We start from the raw sequence: 24,455 nt of genomic DNA, 5'->3' as shown, positions 1-24,455 counted from the left end.
AAACCCTATGTTAATGAACAACTTCAGGGAATCAATAGAATACAAAATCAACAAAGTAAATCCAGGTTTCCACACAGTAACAACTAATTATTTATATTTTAAAGATTTTATTGAATTATTCATGAAAAACGCACAAACAGAGAGAGGCAGAGACACAGGAAGAGAGAGAAGCAGGCTCCATGCAGGGAGCCCAATGTGGGACTGGATCTCTGGACTCTAGGATCACTCCCAGTGCAGAAGGCAGACCTCAACTGCTGAGCCACACAAGCATCCGTAACAATAAAGTACGTAAAAGGTAATTAATAAACCCTTATTACATTGGCACCGGTGTTAAGAATGTAATAGGTAGGATTAAGTATTCTGAAAGAGGTAAAATACTGTCCACTAAAAGAACTTATATTGATGAGAGATTTTTAAAAAGTCAAAAAAAAATGCAAAGGCATTTTTTCATAAATGTGAACACTTCATAATGTCAGAAGACTTACACACAGTGGCCTACGTATGTAAAGAAATCCTTGTTAATAACTTGTAAAGAATCAAATCTAGGTCTGGAGCTGATTATATATTCAAAGGACATGCAAATAGGGCCCTCACTTCACTGATTAAACCAGCCCATCCCGACCCTGCTGCTGGGAGAGGGGTCCCAGCCGCAGGATACCCAAGTGACACTGTTTAGGGATCAGGGTGGAAAACAGACGACTAAACATGGAATCTTTCCTTGGCTGGGTTTTCCTTGTCACTATTTTAAAAGGTAATTCATGAAGAATAAGAGACCTTGAGTCTGTGAGTGTAGGTGAGTGAGAGAAACGGGACGTGGGACCGTTTCCTAACCAGGATGTCTTGTGTCTGCAGGTGTCCAGGGTGAGGTGCAGCTGGTGGAGTCTGGCGGAGACCTGGTGAAGCCTGGGGGGTCCCTGAGACTCTCCTGTGTGGGCTCTGGATTCACCTTCAGTAGCTATGCCATGAGCTGGTTCCGCCAGGCTCCAGGGAAGGGGCTGCAGTGGGTCGCAGGTATTACCAATAGTGGAAGTTACACAGGCTACACAGACGCTGTGAAGGGTCGATTCACCATCTCCAGAGACAACGCCAAGAACACGCTGTATCTGCAGATGAACAGCCTGAAAGCCGAGGACACAGCCGTGTATTACTGTGCGAAGGACACAGTGAGTCGACTTCAGTGTGAGCCCAGACACAAACCTCCCTGTAGAAGGGGATTGGGACCACCAGGTGGTGCACAATCCTCATCACTTCTGTCTTGAAGGCCCAGGAGCAGGTGCAGATGGAGGTTCTGTGCAGGTTTCCTGTCAGGGTCTGGGATTCCTCTCCATGGAGCAGTTTTCCCCAGGGAGTTATCTACACAGATGATATGTGCATACCTATTCAGTCTCTGATTTAGACACATCCATTTTTATATGAAAACAGCTATTATGCCATGCACAAAAGAGAGCAATTATTTTTCTATCAATAGATTTCACAGTAATTTTATTTTATTTCTTTAATAATAAATTTATTTATTATTGGTGTTCAATTTGACAACATACAGAATGACACTCAGTGCTCATCCCGTCAAGTGCTCCCTCAGTGCCTGTCACCCATTCACCCCCACCCCCCACCCTCCTCCCCTTCCACCACCCCTAGTTCATTTCCCCGAGTTAGGAGTCTTTATGTTCTGTCTCCCTTCTGACATTTTCTAGCCATTTCTTCTCCCTTCCCCTAATGTTTGTGCTTCTTCGATTGATTCTTTTCACTCAGCATAATAACCTCCAGTTTCATCCACGTGGAAGCAAATGGTGGGTATTTGTCATATCTAATAGCTGAGTAATATCCCATTGCATGCATAAACCACATCTCCTTTATCCATTTATTTCAATGGACACCGAGGTTCTTTCCACATTTTGGCTATTGAGGACCTTGCTGCTATAAACATCGGGGTGCAGGCTTCCCGACGTTTCATTGCATCTGCATCTTTGGGGTAAATCCCCAACAGTCCAATTGCCGGGTGGTAGGGCAGGTCTATTTTTAACTCTTTGAGGAACATGCACACAGTTTTCCAGAGTGGCTGCACCATTTCACATTAGATTTCACAGTAATTTTATTTTACATGATAATAGGTTATAGTAGACATGTAAAACATAAATTACATAAACTGTTTTTCTAGATTTGTTTATGCAGGTAGAAACATTGTAATATAAGATATATATATATATATATATATATATATAAGACATATACGTTATACGTATATGTTGTATATATAAAAGATATATACGTTATACGTATATATGTATACGTATACGTATATATATATATACGTTGTATATAAGATATATATAAGATATATTAATTTATATCTTGAACACTGCACACTGTGGCAATCAATAAATATGTGAATTTGATGAGATAGTATAATAGAAAAGATAATTTGGGGGATACATAAATGTAATGATTCTAGAAAACATAGGCTTATGCAACTGGTTTCATGAGAAGGAGTAATACATGCTCTATTTCTTTGGAATAAAAAAGCTAGGACAGTGAATACCTGTATAATTTAGCAGAATGGTGACACTGTATTAATTTGCCAGCTATAATATAATGTTTTATACAGTTGCATGATTTGCACTGGTTCTATAATTTTGAGTAATCTATAGCCCTTATTGAAATTTCACCAGTTTTCCAAATAGTTTTTTTTTCCTGCCCCAGAATCCAAACTACGATCCCAAATTGCATTTAGTTGCTGTTTTCTTTGTTTCTGCTAACCTATGGCAGCTATTTAAGTCTTTCTTTGTCCTTCATGGCCTTGAAACATTTGATGAGTACTGGTCAGTTGTTCTGAAGAATGCTTCTCACTTTGGGTTTATGTGACCCTTTTGGATGATTAGATTAAGGTTTTGCATTTGTTGGCAATATCACAGCCAAAATGTGGAAGGAGCTTTGGTGTCCACCAAAAGATGAATAGATAATGAAGATATGGTATATGTATACAAGGGAATATTACTCAGCCATTAGAAATGGCAAATATGGGGATCCCTGGGTGGCTCAGCAGTTTGGCACCTATCTTTGGCCCAGGGTGCAATCCTGGATTCCCGGGATGAGTCCCACGTCAGGCTCCTCACATGGAGCCTGCTTCTGTCTCCCCCTATGTCTCTGCCTCTCTCTATCATAAATAAATAAATAAATAAGCTTTTAAAGAAAATTTTTAAAAAGCGACAAATACCCACCATTTGCTTCGACGTGGTTGGAACTGGAGGGTATTACCTGAGTGAAATAAGTCAATTAGAAAAGGACAAACATTATATGGTCTCATTCACTTGGGGAATATAAAAAATACTTAAATGGAATAAAGGGGAAAGGAGAGAAAGTGAGTGTGAAATATCAGAGATGGAGACAGAACATGAGAGACTCTTAGCTCAAGGAAACGAACAAGGCATGGTGGAAGGGGAGGAGGTTAGGGGGTGGGGGTGAATGGGTGATGGGCCCTGAGGGGGCACTTGATGGGATGAGCACTGGGTGTTATTCTGTATGTTGGCAAATTGAACACCAATAAAAAATAAATTTATTATTTTGAAAAAAGAATCATAACTAACAAAATATATATATTAATAAGTAAAATAAAATAAAATAAAATAATAAAATAATTGGGTGAACCACAATATTTATGTAATCTCAGAGCATCTCTCCAAATATAGTTATTAGTTACAAAGGGAATACTAGTAAATCTACAGTGGAAATACTCAACACACATTACCTTGATCAAGAATATCCTGAAAGAAAAAATATATCATGTATCCCCTGATATGATACATTGTCAAGAACACATCAGTTCTGTGATATTGCCAAGACAGAGATTCTTGCAGTTGCTTACTATTTTCCCTAAATACCAGTTAATTGCAAATATTTCCATGTACATTAACTAAGTATTTCCCCGATCCACACCTGCAATCATTGTGCATCAGACGACCACCCAGCTCAAGGAGAAATTTGGTAGAAGCAGCATAAACTCCATGTCAGACATGAGGCTGCAAATGTATCAAATATCTAAAGCAAAAGAAGACAGACCCCTAATGGGGTCTATTTCTTGAACCACGCACACAGCATCCATGTCAGTGACAGCCTGGGAAGGAAGCAGGATTCACACCAGGATGTTCTGTGGATGTGGAGTCTGAGCATCAACACACACACACACACACACACACACACAGAGTATGAAAACGTTTTCAGCTTCATCATTGTTTCTGTTAAAAGCAGGCAGGCCTCTCAGCAAGTCAGATATGTTTGGATGGAGCCAGGGATAGACACTTGCTTAGGGTGTGTGTTGAGGGAAAGTGGTGATGATGAGGTCCTGATCCAGGAGGGGATTATATGGAGTCAGTTTCCCTCCAGTATCTGGGGACAGAACTCAAGGGCGCTTGCTGGATTTCCCATGGGTGGGGCAGGAGGAGAAGAGGGAGGATTGGAGATCAAGGAGATAGCAGGTAATACTCAAAAATATGGTGTGATGACAAATTCCACTATACAATTATGAAAACTGAGAGAACAAAAGTGGTGGAGGACCTTCCACCTGCAGTGAATAACTCATGGATCCTTCAGGTGCTGATATCAGCTCACTGTGTGAGTCCTCTAACAGCCACATGTTGGAACCTAAAGTCCATGTGATGGGAGGAGGAGGTGGGGTCTCAGGGGACCACTTAGGTCAGGAGGTGCAGCCTCATTATGGGATCAGGGCCCTAATACACCAGGACTGGGAATGCCTCCTGCCGTTTTGCCTCATGTGAGGCCATCTGTCTGGGTGCATGTAATACAATTGTTATTATTTTTGCAGTAGTAACGGTTGAGTTTTGTGTTCCATGAAAATCACCTCACTGATGAGTGACAAAGAGAGAAAGCACTTATCACCATGTGACATGGGCTTCAGGCAGGAGTTCAGGCAACCTCCCCAAGGACAAAAAATGCAGGAATATAATTGTCATGAGTTATATGTTTCCCTACAGTCTATGTAACTCCATTTTGGATGGGTTGGGCTGCTGGAAGTCTCCGTGATGCAAATGACCCATTCAAGGATGAAAACTGCTGGATCTGGAGACAGAAAAGAAGTCTTGTCTCATTTGGCAGGGTCAAAGGGAGTGACATGAGAAAGCAAAATTAAGCTGGCTCCAGGCAGCAAACTGGAATTGAATTCCTTAATCTTGGAATTTTCTCTAAGTCTTTATCTTCCTCTGTGTGTACAAATGCCAGTTATAGATCCCGCTACAACTATAACAGTTTTATGAAGAAGAGGTCACATAGGGTCCTGGGTCTTGATCTTCAGAGAGTGTCTCTGGTGTCTGCTGCGTGCACTGTGCTGTACTGTTTTGGTGCCTCTTTCCTTCAGGTCTGGCATCTAAACATGCTCTCCCTACGTGCAGGGGCAGTGTGTGGTCCTTGGGAAGAATGTGATGAGCTTTTTTAACATATTTTTTTATTCTTTTTTATTTATTTATTTATGATAGTCACAGAGAGAGAGAGAAAGAGAGGCAGAGTCACAGGCAGAGGGAGAAGCAGGCTTCATGCACCGGGAGCCCGACGTGGGATTCAATCCCGAGTCTCCAGGATGGTGTCCTGGGCCAAAAGCAGGCGCTAAACCGCTGTGCCACCCAGGGACCCCCAGAATGTGAAGAGTTTTAACTGGCTGTGCTCTGCTCAGCTCCTTAAATGAGCCATGAAACCACCTCCACTAGAACTGGGGCCCTGCAGAATTCTCTGGTCAGGAGATGTGGATGGGCAGGGGTGCAGCCGCTCAGGGAAACCGTATGATGGTGTCTCAAATAGGTAAATGTAGACCTACCCTGTGATCCAGCAACTGCCCTACTGGGTACTTATGCTAAGATTACAAAAGTGCTGATTCAAAGGGATACACGCACCTCTATGTTTACAGCAGCATTATCTACATTAGCCAAACTATGGAAACAATCCCAGTATCTGTGAACTGATGAATGGATAAAGAATATGTGAGATAGGTAGAGTTAGATACATAGGGATTTTCCTAATCAATGCAGTAGAATTTCTAACAATTTACAAGTATGAGGATGGAGGTAGTATGCATAATGGTAATTGACATGCCAGTGAGAAAAAGAAAATACTGTATATTTTCAGTCATAGTTTCAATATAAGAGACAGAACAAATGAGCAAAGAGATTGATGCATAGATCAGGAAATAGTCCCTTCAATACAGAGATAAAACTGATAGTTACCAGGTGGGAGGAGCGTGGGGGATGGATGACCTGTCAGATGGGGCTTAGGGAGTGCACTTCTCCTGATGAACAGTGGGTGATGTATGGAAGTGTTAAATCAGCATGTTGGATACATGAACGGGTATTACACTGGATGTGACCTCTACTGCAATTCGTTTTTTGAATGTTCATAGCAGCTTTATTTGTAACAGCTAAAACTCAGGGTCAGCCCAGATATCCTTCACCCAATGAATGGTTAAACCAACAGTTTACATCTACACCATGGGATACAACTCAGCTATGAAAAGAAACAAATTATTGATACACACAACAAGTTGGATGAACCTAGAGGGAATTATGCTGAGAGAAAAAAGGCAATCCCTAAGGTACATTGTGTATGATTCCAATATTATAACATTTTTGACATGAAAATGTTATAAATATTAGTGGTTTCCAACAGTTAGGGAAGTGAGTAGTATTGTGGTGACTGACTATAAAAGGATTGCATGAGGGATACTTTCTATGGAATAGTTCTATGGCTTAGTTGTGGTGCTCATTACACAAAACTACACATGTGTATAATTGAATAAAACTTAATTACCACACACGTGCACACACACAGGAGTGTCTACTGCAATTCAAATAAAAATTTAGAGGTTTTGGAGAGAAGATGGCGGAAGAGTAGGATCCCCAAATCACCTGTCCCCACCAAATTACCTAGATAACCTTCAAATCATCCCAAAAACCTACGAATTTGGCCTGAGATTTAAAGAGAGAACAGCTGTAATGCTACAATGAGAAGAGTTCATGCTTCTGTCAAGGTAGGAAGATGAAGGAATAAGAAATAAAGAAACAAAAGGCATCCAAGGGGGAGGGGCCCCACAAGGAGCTGGGCTAAGGCCTGGGTGAGTGTCCCCAGGACAGGAAAGCTCCGCCCTGGAGAAGCAGGAGCTTCACCAATCTTCCCGGGTGGAAAGGCCTCACAGGGAGTTGGAGCAGGACCCCAGGAGGGCGGGGATGCCCTCAGGCTCCCTGGAACACTAACAGACATCTGTGTACCCCGGAGAGTGTGTTGAGCTCCCTAAAGGGCTGCAGCAGCACGGCTGGACCCAGAGCAGCTCAGAGAGTCTCAGGTGGTGGCTCTGTGAGGGGGATGCCCAGCTGGAGTGAGAATCCAACAGTGCAGGCCCCAGAGCACAGGCCGCCGGGGACACAGGAGCTGTGTACAAGGAGCTGGCCTTCCCCCAGGACAGGCAGAGGCCAGGAGGACCCAGGACCACAAGGACGCTCCTGCCCTGGGCTGAACAGATCAGCGGCCCTGCCCCCAGAGCATCCAGGCCCTGCAGAGGGAGAGCTCTATAGTTACTGCGGGGGCTGAAGCCAGGGCTCCAGAGCTGGCCCCGCCACTGAGGCTGTTCCTCCGGGGGCCTCATGGGGTAAACAACCCCACTGAGCCCTGCACCGGGAAGGGGGCAGAGCAGCTCCCCCAAGTGCTAACACCTGAAAATCAGCACAACAGGCCCCTCCCCCAGAAGACTAGCCAGACGGACAAGTTCCAGAGGAAGTCAAGGGACTTAAAGTGTACAGAACAGAAGATACATCCTTGTGTTGTGTTTTGTTTTGTTTTTGTTTTTGTTTCTTTGCTTTTTGATTTCTGTTTGCTTCCCCCACCCTTTTTTCTTTCTTTCTTTTTCTTTCTCTTTTTCTTCTCTTTTTTTTCTTTTTTATTCCTATTTTCTTTTTTCTTTCTCGCTTTTCTTTCCCTCTTTCTGTCCTCTCTTTTTCTCCTTTTCCCAATACAACTTGTTTTTGGCCACTCTGCACTGAGCAAAATGACTAGAAGGAAAACCTCACCTCAAAAGAAGGAATCAGAAACAGTCCTCTCTCCCACAGAGTTACAAAATTTGGATTACAATTCAATGTCAGAAAGCCAATTCAGAAGCACTATTATAGAGCGACTGGTGGCTCTAGAAAAAAGCATAAAGGACTCAAGAGACTTCATGACTGCAGAATTTAGATCCAACAAGGCAGAAATTAAAAATCAATTGAATGAGATGCAATCCAAACTAGAAGTCCTAATGATGAGGGTTAACGAGATGGAAGAACGAGTAAGTGACAAAGAAGACAAGTTAATGGCAAAGAGGGAAACTGAGGAAAAAGAAACAATTAAAATACCATGAGGATAGATTAAGGGAAATAAACGACCACCTGAGGAAGAAAAACCTACATTTAATTGGGGTTCCCGAGGGCGCCGAAAAGGCCAGAGGCCCCGAATATGTATTTGAACAAATCATAGATGAAATATTTCCTAACCTGGGAAGGGAAACAGGCATTCAGATCCAGGAAATAGAGAGTTCCCCCCCCTAAAATCAATAAAACCCTTCAACACCTCGACATCTAATAGTGAAGCTTGCAAATTGCGAAGATAAAGAGAAGATCCTTAAAGCAGCAAGAGACAAGAAATTCCTGACCTTTATGCAGAGGAGGATTAGGGTAACAGCAGACCTCTCCACAGAGACCTGGCAGGCCAGAAAGGGCTGGCAGGATATATTCAGGGTCCTAAATGAGAAGAACATGCAACCAAGAATACTTTATCCAGCAAGGCTCTCATTCAGAATGGAAGGAGAGATAAAGAGCTTCCAAGACAGGCAGGAACTGAAATAATATGTGACCTCTAAACCAGCTCTGCAAGAAATTTTAAGGGGGACTCTTAAAATTCCCCTTTTAGAAGAAGTTCAGTGGAACAATCCACAAAAACAAGGACTGACTAGATATCATGATGACACTAAACTCATATCTGTCAATCATAACTCTGAACATGAACAGGCTTAATGACTCCATCAAAAGACACAGGGTGTCAGACTGGATAAAAAACCAGGACCCATCTATTTGCTGTCTACAAGAGACTCATTTTAGACAGAAGGACACCTACAGCCAGATAATAAAAGGTTGGAGAACCATTTACCTTTCAAATGATCCTCAAAAGAAAGCAGGGGTAGCCATCCTTATATCAGATAAACTAAAATTTACACCGAAGACTGTAATGAGAGATGAAGAGAGGTACTATATCATACTTAAAGGATCTATCCAACAAGAGGACTTAACAATCCTCAATATATATGCCCCGAATGTGGGAGCTGCAAATATTTAAACCAATTAATAACCAAACTGAAGAAACACCTACATAATAATACCCTTATACTTGGTGACTTCAATCTAGCTCTTTCTATACTCGATAGGCCTTCTAAGCACAACATCTCCAAAGAAACAAGAGCTTTAAATGATACACTGGACCAGATGGATTTCACAGATATCTACAGAACTTTCCATCCAAACTCAACTGAATACACATTCTTCTCGAGTGCACATGGAACTTTCTCCACAATATACCACATATTGTGTCACAAATCGGGTCTGAACCGATACCAAAAGTTTGGGATCGTCTCCTGCATATTCTCAGACCATAATGCCTTGAAATTAAAATTAAATCACAACAAGAAATTTGGAAGGACCTCAAACACCTGGAGATTAAGGACCATCTTGCTAAAAGATGAAAGGGTCAACCAGGAAATTAAATTAAGGAAGAATTAAAAAGATTCATGGAAAAAAATGAGAATGAAGATACAACTGTTCAAAATCTTTGGGATGCAGCAAAAGCAGCCCTAAGGGGAAAATACATCGCAATACAAGCATCCAGACAAAAACTGGAAAGAACTCAAATACAAAAGCTAACCTTACACATAAAGGAGCTAGAGAAAAAACAGCAAATATATCCTACACCCAGCAGAAGAAGAGAGTTAATAAATATTCAAGCAGAACTCAAAGAAATCGAGACCAGAAGAACAGTGGAACAAAATAACAAAACCAGGAGATGGTTCTTTGAAAGAATTAATACGATAGATAAACCACTAGCCAGCCTTATTACAAAGAAGAGAGAGAAGACTCAAATTAATAAAATCATGAATGAGAAAGGAGAGATCACTACCAACACCAAGGAAATACAAACTATTTTAAAAACATATTATGAACAGCTCTACGCCAATAAATTAGGCAATCTAGAAGAAATGGACTTTTCCTGGAAAGCCACAAACTACCAAAACTGGAACAGGAACAGACAACCTGTACAGACCAATAACCAGGGAGGAAACTGAAGCAGTCATCAAAAACCTCCCAAGACACAAGAGTCCAGGGCCAGATGGCTTCCCAGGGGAATTCTATCAAACGTTTAAAGAAGAAATCATACCTATTCTACTAAAGCTGTTTGGAAAGATAGAAAGGATGGAGTACTTCCAAATTCGTTCTATGAGGCCAGCATCATATTCCAAAATCAGACAAAGACCCTACCAAAAAGGAGAATTACAGACCAATATCTCTGATGAGCATGGATGCAAAAATTCTCAACATGATACTAGCCAATAGGATCCAATAGTACATTAAGAAAATTATTCACTGTGACCAAGTAGGATTTATTCTCGGGACACAAGGCTGGTTCAACACTCGTAAAACAATCAATGTGATTCATCATATCAGCAAGACAAAAACCAAGAACCATATGATTCTCTCATTAGATGCAGAGAAAGCATTTGACAAAATACTGCAGCCATTCCTGATCAAAACTCTTCAGAGTGTAGGGATGGAGGGAACATTCCTCGACATCTTAAAAGCCATCTACAAAAAGCCCACAGCAAATATCATTCTCAATGGGGAAGCACTGGGAGCCTTTCCCCTAAGATCAGGAACAAGACAGGGATGTCCACTCTCACCACTGCTATTCAACATAGGACTGGACGTCCTCGCCTCAGCAATCAGACAACAAAAAGACATTAAAGGCATTCAAATTGACAAAGAAGAAGTCAAACTCTCCCTCATCGCTGATGACATGATACTCTACATAGAAAACACAAAAGCCTCCACCCCAAGATTGCTAGAACTCATACAGGAATTTGGTAGCGTGGCAGGAATCAAAATCAATGCCCAGAAATCAATGGCATTTCTATACACTAACAATGAGACTAAAGAAAGAGAAATTAAGGAGTCAATGCCATTTAAAATTGCACCCAAAACGCATAACATACCTAGGAATAAACCTAACCAAAGAGGTAAAGGATCTGTACTCTAAAAGTTATAGAACACTTCTTTTTTTTCTTTTTTTTTTAATTTTTTTAAATTTATTTATGATAGTCACAGAGAGAGAGAGAGAGGCAGAGACACAGGCAGAGGGAGAAGCAGGCTCCATGCACCGGGAGCCCGATGTGGGATTCGATCCCGGGTCTCCAGGATCGCGCCCTGGGCCAAAGGCAGGCGCCAAACCGCTGCGCCACCCAGGGATCCCAGTTATAGAACACTTCTGAAGGAAATTGAGGAAGACACAAAGAGATGGAAAAATATTCCATGCTCATGGATTGGCAGAATTAATATTGTGAAAATGTCAATATTACCCAGGGCAATTTACTCTTTTAATGCAATCCCTATCAAAATACCATGAACTTTCTTTTTTTTTTCAGAGATTTAGAACAAATTATTTTGAGATTTGTGTGGAATCATAAAAGACCCCGAATAGCCAGGGGAATTTTAAGAAAGAAAACCATATCTCGGGGCATCACAATGCCAGATTTCAGGTTGTACTACAAAGCTGTGGTCATCAAGACACTGTGGTACTGGCACAAAAACAGACACATAGATCAATGAAACAGAATAGGGAACCCAGAATTTGACTCGGAACTTTACGGTCAATGAATATTCGATAAAGGAGGAAAGACTATCCACTGGGAGAAAGACACTCTCTTCAATAGATGGTGCTGGGAAAATTGGACATCAACATGCAGAAGAATGAAACTAGACCACTTTCTTTCACCATACACAAAGATAAACTCAAAATGGATGAGAGATCTAAATGTGAGACAAGATTCCATCAAAATCCTAGATGACAACACAGGCAACACCCTTTTTGAACTTGGCCACAGTAACTTCTTGCAAGATACATCCACAAAGGCAAAAGAAACAAAAGCAAAAATGAACTATTGGGACTTCATCAAGATAAGAAGCTTTTGCACAGCAAAGGATACAGTCAACAAAACTAAAAGACAACCTACAAAATGGGAGAAGATATTTGCAAATGACATATCAGATAAAGGGCTAGTTTCCAAAATCTATAAAGAACTTATTAAACTCAACACCAAAGAAACAAACAATCCAATCATGAAATGGGCAAAAGACATGAAGAGAAATCTCACAGAGGAAGACATGGACATGGCCAACAAGCACATGAGAAAATGCTCTGCATCACTTGCCATCAGGGAAATACAAATCAAAACCACAATGAGATACCACCTCACACCAGTGAGAATGGGGAAAATTAAGAAGGCAGAAAACCACAAATGTTGGAGAGGATGTGGAGAAAAGGGAACACCCTTACACTGTTGGTAGGAATGTGAACTGGTGCAGCCACTCTGGAAAACTGTGTGGAGGTTCCTCAAAGAGTTAAAAATAGACCTGTCCTATGACCCAGCAATTGCACTATTGGGGATTTTTCCCAATGATTCAGATGCAAGGAAACACTGGGACCCCTGCATCCCGATGTTTCTAGCAGCAATGTCCACAAGCGCCAAACTGTGGGAGGAGCCTTGGTGTCCCTCAAAAGATGAATGGATAAAGAAGATGTGGTTTATGTTTTAATGGAATATTCCTCAGCCATTAGAAATGACAAATACCCACCATTTGCTTCAACGTGGATGGAATCTGAAGGTATTATGCTGAGTGAAGTAAGTCAATCGGAGAAGGACAAACATTGTATGCTCTCATTCATTTGGAGAATATAAATAATAGTGAAAGCAATATAAGGGAAGGGAGAAGAAATGTGTGGGAAATATCAGAAAGGGAGACAGAACATAAAGACTCCTAACTCTGGGAAATGAACTAGGGGTGATGGAAGGGCAGAAGGGCGGGGGGTGGGGGTGAATGGGTGACGGGCACTGAAGGGGATACTTGACCTGATGATCATGGTGTTATTCTGTATGTTGGTAAATTGAACACCAATAAAAAATAAATTTATTATTAAAAAAATAAAAAAAATAAAAATAACAAAGAAAGAAAGAAAAAAACAAAAATTTAAAAGAACAACTACAACTGGAAATTTTATTCATTGTCCTATTTTTCATGCATAAGTCAGGCAGTTTTTTTCTATTAAACAAAGCTGATAGTTTTCAGGGATTCACTAACCACCACTTACGTGGAAATGAAATTTAATAATCTATAAAAAATGGAAATTCTGGACTTTATCATCTAACAATTGGTGTATCGAAAAGTCGGATAAAGCTAGATTATTGTGCAGCCGAGGAGTGCAGCAGATTAGCACCGCCTTCAGCCCAGGGTGTGATCTTGGAGACCCGGGATTGAGTCCCACGTCAGGTACCCTGCATGGTGCCTGCCTCTCCCTCTGCCTGTGTCTCTGCCTCTCTCTCTCTCTCTCTCTCTCTCTCTCTCTCTCTCTGTGTGTGTGTGTGTGTGTGTGTGTTGAATAAATAAATAAATTCTTTTTTAAAAACTGTTGATTATTAAGGCTTCTTTTAGCCTGGCTCCTCGCTGGGGCCCCTCCCCTTTGGATGCTGTTTTATTTATTTTTTTCCATCTTCCTACATTGATAGAAGCACAAACTCTTCTCACTGTTGCATTCCCGCTGTTCTCTCTTTAAATCTCAGGCTGAATTTGTAGGTGTTCAAGATGATTTGAAAGTGATCTAGGTAATTTGGTGGGGACAGGTGACTTGGAGACCCTACTCTTCCACAATCTTGCCCCTCAGAATCTTGTATGACTTTGGAGTAGATGGTTATTCTTAAATTTTCGCTTTGGAATATGCATGTGCTTTAACTCCTGCCTATTTGTCCTGATGTTATTTGCTTCCTACATGAGGGTTGAAGAGGATATACCTTGTAAACATTAACATATTATCTGTATCTCTGCTCAACTCAATTATATCAATAACCCTGGATGTGAGAAGCCCTGAGTCCCCCTAATCATCTGATATCTTAACTCCTCCTACCATATATTCTTATACTATAGACGGTGTGGTGAATTTTATCTGATGTATATGTTGGCAGTCCACATTGAACTCTGGTGTTTTGTTTCAGAATGTCCTAAAATAATTTTCCCTGGACCCTGATTCTGGATCCTATGGACTCATTTTTGTTTGTACAAGCCTACTGAATACTTTACAATTTTTATATAATGTTGCAGGAAGCACATGTAGACATATGTCTTCCATACACATAAGGTCATTCAAAAAGTGACGTAAAGAGCAATGCACCTCCTAGCAATGAGATCGGGCTTCTAGGAGGGCAGGTAGTGTTCCCATGGACTAGAATTGCAGGAATATTATAGGCAAGACTCCATGTTTGTAAAGTGGACACAGGTGCCTTCTGGTTGGTGGGCTCTGCTGGCAGTCTTTCTGATGCATATGACCCATTCATAGCTGGAAAGTGTTAGATTTGGAGACAGAAGAGAAGTCTTGTACATAGCCCATAGGGTCATGGGGACTGATCTGAGAAAACCAAAACTAAGTTTGATTAGAGGCATAGATTGAAATTGAATTGAAACTGAATTTTCCTGCCACATTTGTTATCAAAAATACCTGATCAATCTGTAGAAGGGTTCAAGGGTAGATATTTTTCTTCTCTTAGATGGAATATACTATTTGAATATAAAAGGAATTCATCAAAAACTTAATGGAAAGGCAGCATTACACTGTTCATTTAGGAGGGAAAAGAAAAATAGAAATATAGGCTATACAAAGGAAAATGTTCATCCTGACACCATTTTATTATATCCCAAACTCTACATGAATGCATCTCATTTTGCATCAGGTAAGCTCATCAAAGCCATTAAGAAAATCACAGATTTGACTGTAGTGGAACACAGTGACTGAGTTGATAGTTACAAATCCAACTGCATTAGCTGAAACCCTCTGCAATTCAGCTAAATTCTAAATTTAGTAAAATAGTGTGATCCTCAATGCAGGAGGGGTCCACATTTCTAAGGAACCCTGCCACTCTGTCATTCAGGTGTTTCAAGAGGGCCAGTAAGTCCTGTGGAGAGGAGCACAGGCCAAGATTCTGACTCACTGAAGTGTGCACAAGCACATATGAGAAATCCTCTACAATTTAAGGGGTAGGATAAAATCACTCTATGGGGACACATGACACCTAAAAACCAAGATTTATGTGCAAATATCACTACAAAGTACCACGTGGACACAAAGTTTGAAGTCCAGAACATTACCTAAGGAAAACATAGTTTCTCAAAGTAGTCAATATGAACACACAAAGGCAGTCACATCTGCTCTGTTCACAGCAGTCTGACACAAGTGATCCCAAGCCGATTATATTCTGAGAGGACATGTATATAAGGGCCTCCTTCCATGGGCTAAAAGAGCCCATATCTGAACCTGCATCTGGGAGAGGAGCCCCAGCCCCAGGAACCATAGGTAACCCCATTCAGTGATCAGGCGAGAACACAGACAACTCACTATGGAGTCTGTGCTCAGCTGGGTTTTCCTTGACGCCATATATATATTTTTTGCAATATGCCAACACATTGCATAACTCCCAGGACTCATCACATCAACTGCCCTCTTCTGTGTCTGTCACCCTGTCACCCTAACCCCCCGCCCACTTCCCCTTCTAGCATCCCTTGTTCTTTTCCCAGAGTTAGGAGTCTCTCATATTCTGTCTCCCTCTCTGATATTTCACACTCATCTTCTATCCTTTAGCGTTCATTCCCTTTCACTAATTTTATATTCCCCAAATGAATGACAACATATAATGTTTGTTGTTCTCTGATTGACTTACTTCACTCAGCATAATACACTCCAGGTCCATCCACATTGAAGAAAATGGTGGGTATTTGCCAATTCTTTTTTTGTGAATTTATTTTTTATTGGAGTTCAATTTGCCAACATATAGAATAACACCTAGTGCTTATCCTATCAAGTGCCTCCTTCAGTGCCCGTCACCCAGTCACCCCTACTCCCCCATCTCCCCTTCCACCACCCCTAGTTCATTTCTCAGAGTTAGGAGTCTCTCATGTTATGTCTCCCTTTCTGATATTTCCCACTCATCTTTTCTCCTTTCCCCTTTAATCGCTTTCATTATCCTTTATATAACCCCAATGAATTAGACCATACAATGTTTGTCATTTCTAATGGCTGAGTAATATGCCACTGTATACATAGACCACATCTTCTTTATCCATTAATCTGTCGATGGATACTGAGGCTCCTTTCACAGTTTAACTATTCTGAACATTGCTTCTATAAACATTGGGGTGCAGGTGTCCTGCCATTTCACTGCAACTGTATCCATGACGCTATTTTATAGGTAATTCATGGGGAACAAGACACCTTGAGTATGTGAGTGGAGATGAGTGAGAGAAATGGCATGTGCAACCATTTCCTGACCAGGATCTCGTCTGTCTGCAGGTGTCCAGGGTGGAAGTACAGCAGTTGGAGTCCGGAGGAGACCGCGTGAAACCTGGGAGGTCACTAAGACTCTCCTGTGTGGCCTTTGGATTCAACTTCAGTGAATCCTACAGCACATTTGGGCTTCGCCAGTCTCCTGGGAAGGGGCTACAGTGGGTCACGTACATTAGCAGGAGTGGAAGTAACACATACTATGCAGACGCTGTGAAGGGCTGATTCACCATCTCCAGGACAACGCCAGGAACACGCTGTATCTGCAGATGAACAGCCTGAGAGCCCAGGACACCGCCCTGTATTACTGTGCAGACATAGTTAGGGAACATCACTGTGAGCCCAGACAGAAACCTTTTTGCAGGGACTCAAGTATGGATGGTCTGTAGGGTCTCTCATGTCACCAGGGGGCACTCAGGTCACCAGTCCCTGTTCAGGACATCAGGGGTGCAATGGAACCAGGATGTATAGGTGAAGATTCAGGAAAATATTTATTTTCATTTGTCTAAGATACAAAATAAGCTATTTTGGGCTGAAATCTGGATTAATCAGTTTGTGATATTTTATTTATATTATTTATGTTAATCTGAGATTTTATGATACAATAATATTTTAAATCATTATTTTTTATTATTTTTAATTGGAGTTCAATTTGCCTACATATAGCATTACACTTAGTGTTCATCCCGCCATGTGCCCCCTCAGTGCCCATCACCCAGTCACCCCAACACTACGTCCACCTCCCCTTCCTCTACCCCTTGTTCACTTTCCAGAGTTAGTTGTCTCTCATGTTGTGTCACCTTCAATGATATTTTAACTCATCTTCTCTCCTTTCCCTTTATTCCCTTTCACTAATTTTTGTATTCCCCAAATGAATGAGACCATATAATGTTTGTCCTTTTCCAATTGACTTATTTCACTCAGCATATGTCCTCCAGGTCAATCCACATTGAAGCAAAAGATAGGTATTTGTCATTTCTAATGGCTGAGTAATATTCCATTGTATAGCTATACCACATCTTCCTTGATACGATGATTTCTTAAATAAAATAATTTTGTTTTTCTTACATTGAATTAGTGAGCTTATACTATATACTTCTTTTCTGATTTTCAATAATCCATCAGGTGCTTATAACACCCAGTATTGATGACATCACTTGCTCTCTTCAATGTGCATCACACAATGACCCAATACACCCACTAACCTCCCAGCATTATACCTCATTCTGTTTCCTGTAGTTAATGGTTTCTCATGTTCTGTCTCCCTCTCTAATGATTCCCAGTCTTCCTAGCTTTAGCCAATGTTCCTTTCACGTGTTACATATATTCCACACTAGACAGAAATGATATGATTATTTTCTTCTGATTGACTTATTTTACTCAGCAAAATACCCTCCAGTTCCATCAATGTCACTGTAAATGGTAGGTGTTTGATATTTCTGATGGCAGAGTAATATCACATTGTATATATTCCACATACTATTTATCCATTCTTCTCTTGTGGATGTCATGCCTCCCTCCACGGTTTGCCTACTGTGTACTCTGCTGCTATGAACACTGGGGTTCAGGTGCCCTTTGCATTACTACATCTGTATGCTTGGGGTAAATACTCAGTAATACAATTCCTGGGGCATATGGTAATATTCATAACAGAGGAAAGAACCAGAGGTAATACTCTCTGCCATAGATCTAATTAAGTGGGATAAAATAAAAAATCAGAGCTCAAATTCAGGAGACTGATTTTAAAGTTACTAGTTCCATTTCAGGAAAGCAGAAACACACCACATTATAACTTAGTGTAGAAATGAACCAATTCAGTTGTAAATTAAAAATTATCAAGGTGAGAGAGTCTAAACTAGATGCTCTAACAGCCTTGGTAAATGAGGTCGAAAGGAGCATAGGTGGCATAGAATACAAGGTGATAGAAAGGAAGGAAGGTGAGGGAAGTAGAGAAACACAACTAATGGACCATGAAAGGTTTGACTAATCACTAGTGCCATAAGTTCAACCTAAATTAAAATATTTGGGGCCAATGAAGGGAATAAAGAGAGAGAAGAACAGAACGTATATTTGAGAAAATCAGAGCAGAGACTCCTTTTCTTTCTTTTTTTTTTTTGAAAGATGTAATTTATGTATTCCTGAGAGACATAGAGAGAGAGAGGCAAAGACATAGGCGGAGAGAGGAATAGGCTCCATGCAGGGAGCCTGATGTGGGACTTGATCCCGTGTCTCCAGGATCATTCAGTGGGCCAAAGGTAGGTGTTCAACCGGTGAGCCACCCAGGAGTCCCAATAGACACTCCTTTTCAACACAAAGATACATCCAGATTGAAAGTGAGGGAGTAAACAACCACTAATCATGTCAATGGACATCAAGAGGAATGAGCTGTAGCAACACATATCAGATGAACTAGAATTTAAAACAAAGACTATAACAAAGGATGAAGAAGGATACTATATCATAAAAATGGTTTATCCAACAGAAGATCTACCTTTTCTAAATATTCATAGCACTAACTTTGGAGAAGACAAGTGCACAACCCAAATAACCCTAAATTTAATGAAACTCCTGGCTACTATTACCTTAACAGCAGGGATTTCGATGTCTCCCTGACATCAGTGAGAATCATCTAAGCAGAAGCTCAACAAGGAAACAAGGGGTTTGATAGACATACTGGATCGGACGTACTTCACAAATATATCAGAGCATTTTTCCTAAAGCAGAATACATGTTCTTCTCTATTGCACATGGAAAATACTCCAGAATTGATCATACACATGGTCACAAGTCATGTGTCAAGTGGTACAGAATGTCGGAATTCACTCCATGCATATTTTCAGGCCAATATGCTATGAAACAAGAAGTCAAACCCAATAAAAACATGCAAGACCCCTAAACGACAATGTGATACCACCTCACACCAGTGAGAATGGTGAAAATTAAGAAGACAGGAAAGAGCAAATGCTGAAGAGGATGTCGAGAAAGGGGAACCCTCTTGCATTGTTGGTGAGAATGTGAACTGATACAGTAACTTTGGAAAACTGTGTGGAGCTTCCTCAAAGAGTTAAAAGTAGATCTGCCCTACGGCCCAGAAATTTGCACTGCTGGGGATTTACCCCAAAGATACAGATGCAGTGAAACACCAGGATATATGCACTCCGATGTTTATAGCATCAATGTCCACAGTAGCCAAACTGTGAAAGGATCCTCAGTGTTCATTCAAAGGTGAATGGATTAAGAAGATGTGCTCTATGTATACAATGGAATATTCCTCAGCCACCAGAGAGGAGGAATACCCACCATTTGCTTCAATGAGAGTGGAACTGTAGGGTATTATGCTTAGTGAAGTAGGTCCATCGGAGGACAACCATTATATGATTTCATTCACTTGGGTAATATAAAAATTAGTTTAAAGAATTATAGAGGAAATTAGGAGGATAAGTCGAAAAAATTAGAGAGGGTGACAAAACATGAGAGAGTTCTAAATCTGGGAAATTAAAAAGAGGTAGTAGGAAGGGAAGTGGATGGGAGAATGGGGTGACTGGGTGATGGGCACTGAGGGGAACACTTGACTGGATGAGCCCGGGTGCTATGCTATATGTTGGAAATCAATCTTCAATAAAAATATATATAACAAATAAATAAATGCAATTAAAAGGATATCTTGTTGAAGAACAAAAGGGGCAATAAAGAAATTAAAGAATTTAAGCAGAATTTTAATCAATGAACATTAAATCACAATCATACGATCCAGTATGTCTCTCAAAACCCTTGTTTCCTTGTAAAGCTTTGGAACACATCAAAAGCCATCCACAGAGGGAACAATGGAGTAATACAGGTCTTCCTCAAAAACAGGAAAAATATGAAACAAGCAAGATAATCCTGCACCTAAGGGCAATGGAGAAAGAGATCAAAGAAAGCCTAAATCTAACAGGAGAAGGGAAGTAATGAAGATTAGAGTAGATCTCAAATATACAGGAATAAAAAACAAGGATAAACAAACCTCAGAGCTAATATGAAAATATTAGTAAGTGTAAGAAACCAATAGACAGAATTGACAATTTAAAAGTGAAAGTACCCAAACTAATAAAATCATGAATGAATGAGGAGCGATCAAAATGATCACCCAAGAATTACAAGCCATATTAGAAGAAATTATGGGCAGTCAGCATATTCGATGATCTGGAGAAACGAACGCAATCCTAGGAACATGAAGACAACTCAAACAGAAATAGCAATGAAGGGACAAGCTGCACGGAACTGGAAATAAAAATCAATCATAATTAAGAGTCTCCCAAAAGCAGGATTACATGAACAAATGGTTCCCTGGGAAAATTCCACAGAAACAATCAACATCTATTCTGCTAAAACTATTCCAAGTAACAGAGATTGAAGGAAAACTTGCAGACTCATTCTGTGATGTTGGTATTACCTTGACCCCCAAACCAAACATCCCAGTAAGAAGGAGAATTACAGAATAATGAATTAATGATACTCAGATGATGAATCTGGATGCAATTTTCTCACTAAGATCCTAAACAGCAAGATCCAACAGTATATTAATAGGATTATTGACGACAATGAACAAATAACCTTAATTCCTGTGCTGCAAGTTGGTTCAGTATGTGTAAACCAACCAATGTGATAATTGCATTAATAAAAGGAAGGATAAGAGACATTATTTCCTCTCAACTCATCCCCCAAAATAATATGACAAAAGACATTATTCTTTCTTAATAAAATCCTTTTCCTGTGTAAGGATAGGGGGATACACCCAAATTCATGAAAGCCATCTACAGAAGATACACAAAGAATGTCATCCTCAACATGGAAAACTGAGAGCTTTTCTCCTAAGATCAGGAACATGACAGAAATGCGCACTGTCAGCACTGTTATTCAACATAGCACTAGAAGTCTGAGCCTGAGCCATCAGACAAAAAAAAAGTGAAAATCATCCAAATCAGCAAAGAAAAAAAAATCAAACTTTCAGTATTCACAGAAGACAAGATCCTTTAAAGACAAACCCCCAAAGAATCTATTGAAAAATTGCTGGAACTGATACAGGAATTCAGGGTTCATGCTCAAAACTTGAGCATACAAAATCAATACAAGGAAGTCAGTGGTATTCCTATATACTACAAAATGAAACAGAAGAAAGAGAAATCAAAATCAGTGAATCCCATTTATAATTGCATCAGAAACTTCAGATAATGAGGAATAAGCCTAACCAAAGACAGAAAGGATGTATTGTCTAAAAATACTAAAATACGTATGAAAGACAGTAAAGAAGGCACAAATATGTAGAAAACATTCTATTATTATGCATTGGAAGAATAAATATTGATATAATGTCTATCCTACCAACAGCAATACACATTCAATACAAACCCTATCAAAACAACACAAATATTTTTCTAGGAAATTCAACAAACAATACTAAAACTTGTAAGAAAACAAAAAATATTCTGACTAGGCAAAAGAAACTTGAAATAGCCCAAAGCAGAAGGCACCAAAATTGCGGATTTCAAAGTTCTGGTCATCAAGAAGGTATAATGGTGGCAGTAAAATCTGCACATGGTCAATGGAATAGAATAGAGAACCGAGGAATGGACACACAGCTCTGAGGGCAACAAATCCTCAACAAAGTACAAAAAACTATCGATTGGAAAAAGGACAATCTCTTCATCAAGTGGTGTTGGGAATATTGGACGACAGCAAGTAGAAGAATGATCCTGGGCCACATTCTTACACTCCACACAAAGATAAACTCAGAGTAGATGAAAGACCTAAATGTGAGGCAGGAAACCATCAAAATCCAAGAGATTTTGTGATCTCAGCCACAACAGGTTCTTGGCACTACAATCTCCAAAGGGAAGGAAAACAAAAACATAAATGAATTCTGTGAACTACACCAAGGAAGGAGCTGTCATACAGCTATGGAATCACTCAACATAATCAAAAGTCAACCTAACAAATGGTAAGAAATAGGGACGCCTGTGGAGCTTGAGCATCGGTCCTTGGCTCAGTGATTCCAGGGCTCTGGGATGGAGACCAGCATCAGGCTCCCTGTGGGGAACCCACTTCCCCCTCTGCCTATGTCTCTAAATCTCTCTCTCTCTCTCTCTCTCTCTTTCTCTCTCTCTCTCATAAATAAATAAATAATTTCCCCCATAAAAAGAATGGAAGAAGATATTTGCAAATCTATCTTCAGATTAGGGCAGGTTTCAAAAATTGATAAATAAATTATCAAACTAAACCACAAAGTGAAAACTACAATCAGGTAGCTCAACTACATGCAAAATGAAATTTATTGTCTCCTCTAGGTCGGCCTTATATCAACTGCATGATTTTACCAGATAATGGATCCAAAAGATGAGATGAAAGTATTTTCTGCCCCAGTTGAAGGACCTAGCAGAAAACCTGGAAAGAAAACTACAAAAAAGAAATGAAAAATTGGTAAATGGAAAGAAAATAATTTGTTTGCCTATGACAATGTTTTAATAGAGTCAATGAGTAAAAACCTCACATAACAACTAGAAGAAATAACTAATGAACTCAGGAAAATTCTAGGATTCAAAATCAGCAAATAAAGATACGGTCCTACAAACAAACAACAAATTACCTATACAAAATTACTATATAATCTGCTTTACCCTGGTATCAAAAATAAATATTTAGGATTAAAATTTACTAAGGAGATAAAATATTCTATGGAAAATGACCTACACTGATGAGGGTCTTTTGAAGTTGCAGCCAGAAATGCAAAGATAACTCTGCTTACAATTTGGAACTTCAAATAGTCATAGTGCCATCTACACAAATTGCTAGAGAATTATGGTGTAAGATTTGTGTTGACCTTTAAAGACTCGAATGTAAGTCTGGAGCTGAATATATAGTCAGAGAACATGCAAATAGGGCCCTCCTTGCACTGATTAAACCAGCCCAGCCCCGACCCTGCAGCTGGGAGTGGAGCCCCAGCCCTAGGATTCCAACGTGACCCCATTCAGTGTTCAGGACACAACACAGTCAAACAACCATGGAGTCTGTACTCAGCTGCATTTTCCTTGTCATTATTTTAAAAGGTAATTCATGGAGAACAAGAGACCTTAAGTATGTGAGTGGAGATGAGTAAGAGAAACAGGTGATGGGGGACCATTTCCTGACCAGGATGTCTTGTGTCTGTAGGTGTCCAGGATCAGGTGCAGCTGGTGGAGTCTGGGGGAGACCTGGTGAAGCTTGGGGGGTCCCTGAGACTCTCCTGTGTGGCCTCTGGATTCACCTTCAGTAGCTGCTGGATGCATTGGGTCCGCCAGGCTCCAGGGAAGGGACTACAGTGGGTTGCAGAAATTAGTGGTAGTGGAAGTAGCACAAACTATGCAGACGCTGTGAAGGGCCAATTCACCATCTCCAGAGACAATGCCAAGAACACCCTGTATCTGCAGATGAACAGCCTGAGAGCCAAAGACACAGCTGTGTATTACTGTGTGAGGGACACAGTGAGGTGACCTCAGCGTGAGCCCAGACACGAACCTCCCTGTAAAAGGGGATTAGGACGACTGGGGAGTGCACAGTACTCATCACTTCTGTCTTGAAGGCCCAGGAGCAGGTGCAGATGGAGGTTCTGGGCAGGTTTCCTTTCAGTGCCTGGGCTTCCTCTCCAAGGAGCAGTTTCCCCCAAGGAGCCTCTCTGGGCACAGGATTCTGCGCTTACATATTCAGGGGTAAATTTTGATACATAGACCAAGTATTAGCCCCTTCATTATAGAGTACAAGCTGATGGTTACCAC

General features: G+C 40.6%; 1 gene segment (V, D, J or C); it reads left to right on the top strand.

Annotated features, from left to right (window-relative positions):
• The first annotated feature begins 647 nt into the window (after positions 1-647).
• Positions 648-16,893, top strand: LOC140593712 (immunoglobulin heavy variable 3-23-like). The segment is given in 3 exon segments: positions 648-751; positions 853-1,163; positions 16,678-16,893. Coding segments are annotated over 3 exon segments (573 nt in total).
• Positions 16,894-24,455: the final 7,562 nt, after the last annotated feature.

Source organism: Vulpes vulpes, chromosome 6, assembly GCF_048418805.1.
Source record: "Vulpes vulpes isolate BD-2025 chromosome 6, VulVul3, whole genome shotgun sequence".
NCBI lineage: Eukaryota > Metazoa > Chordata > Mammalia > Carnivora > Canidae > Vulpes > Vulpes vulpes.
Note: the sequence above shows the minus strand (reverse complement) of the source record. Positions and strands in the feature narration are given on the sequence as shown.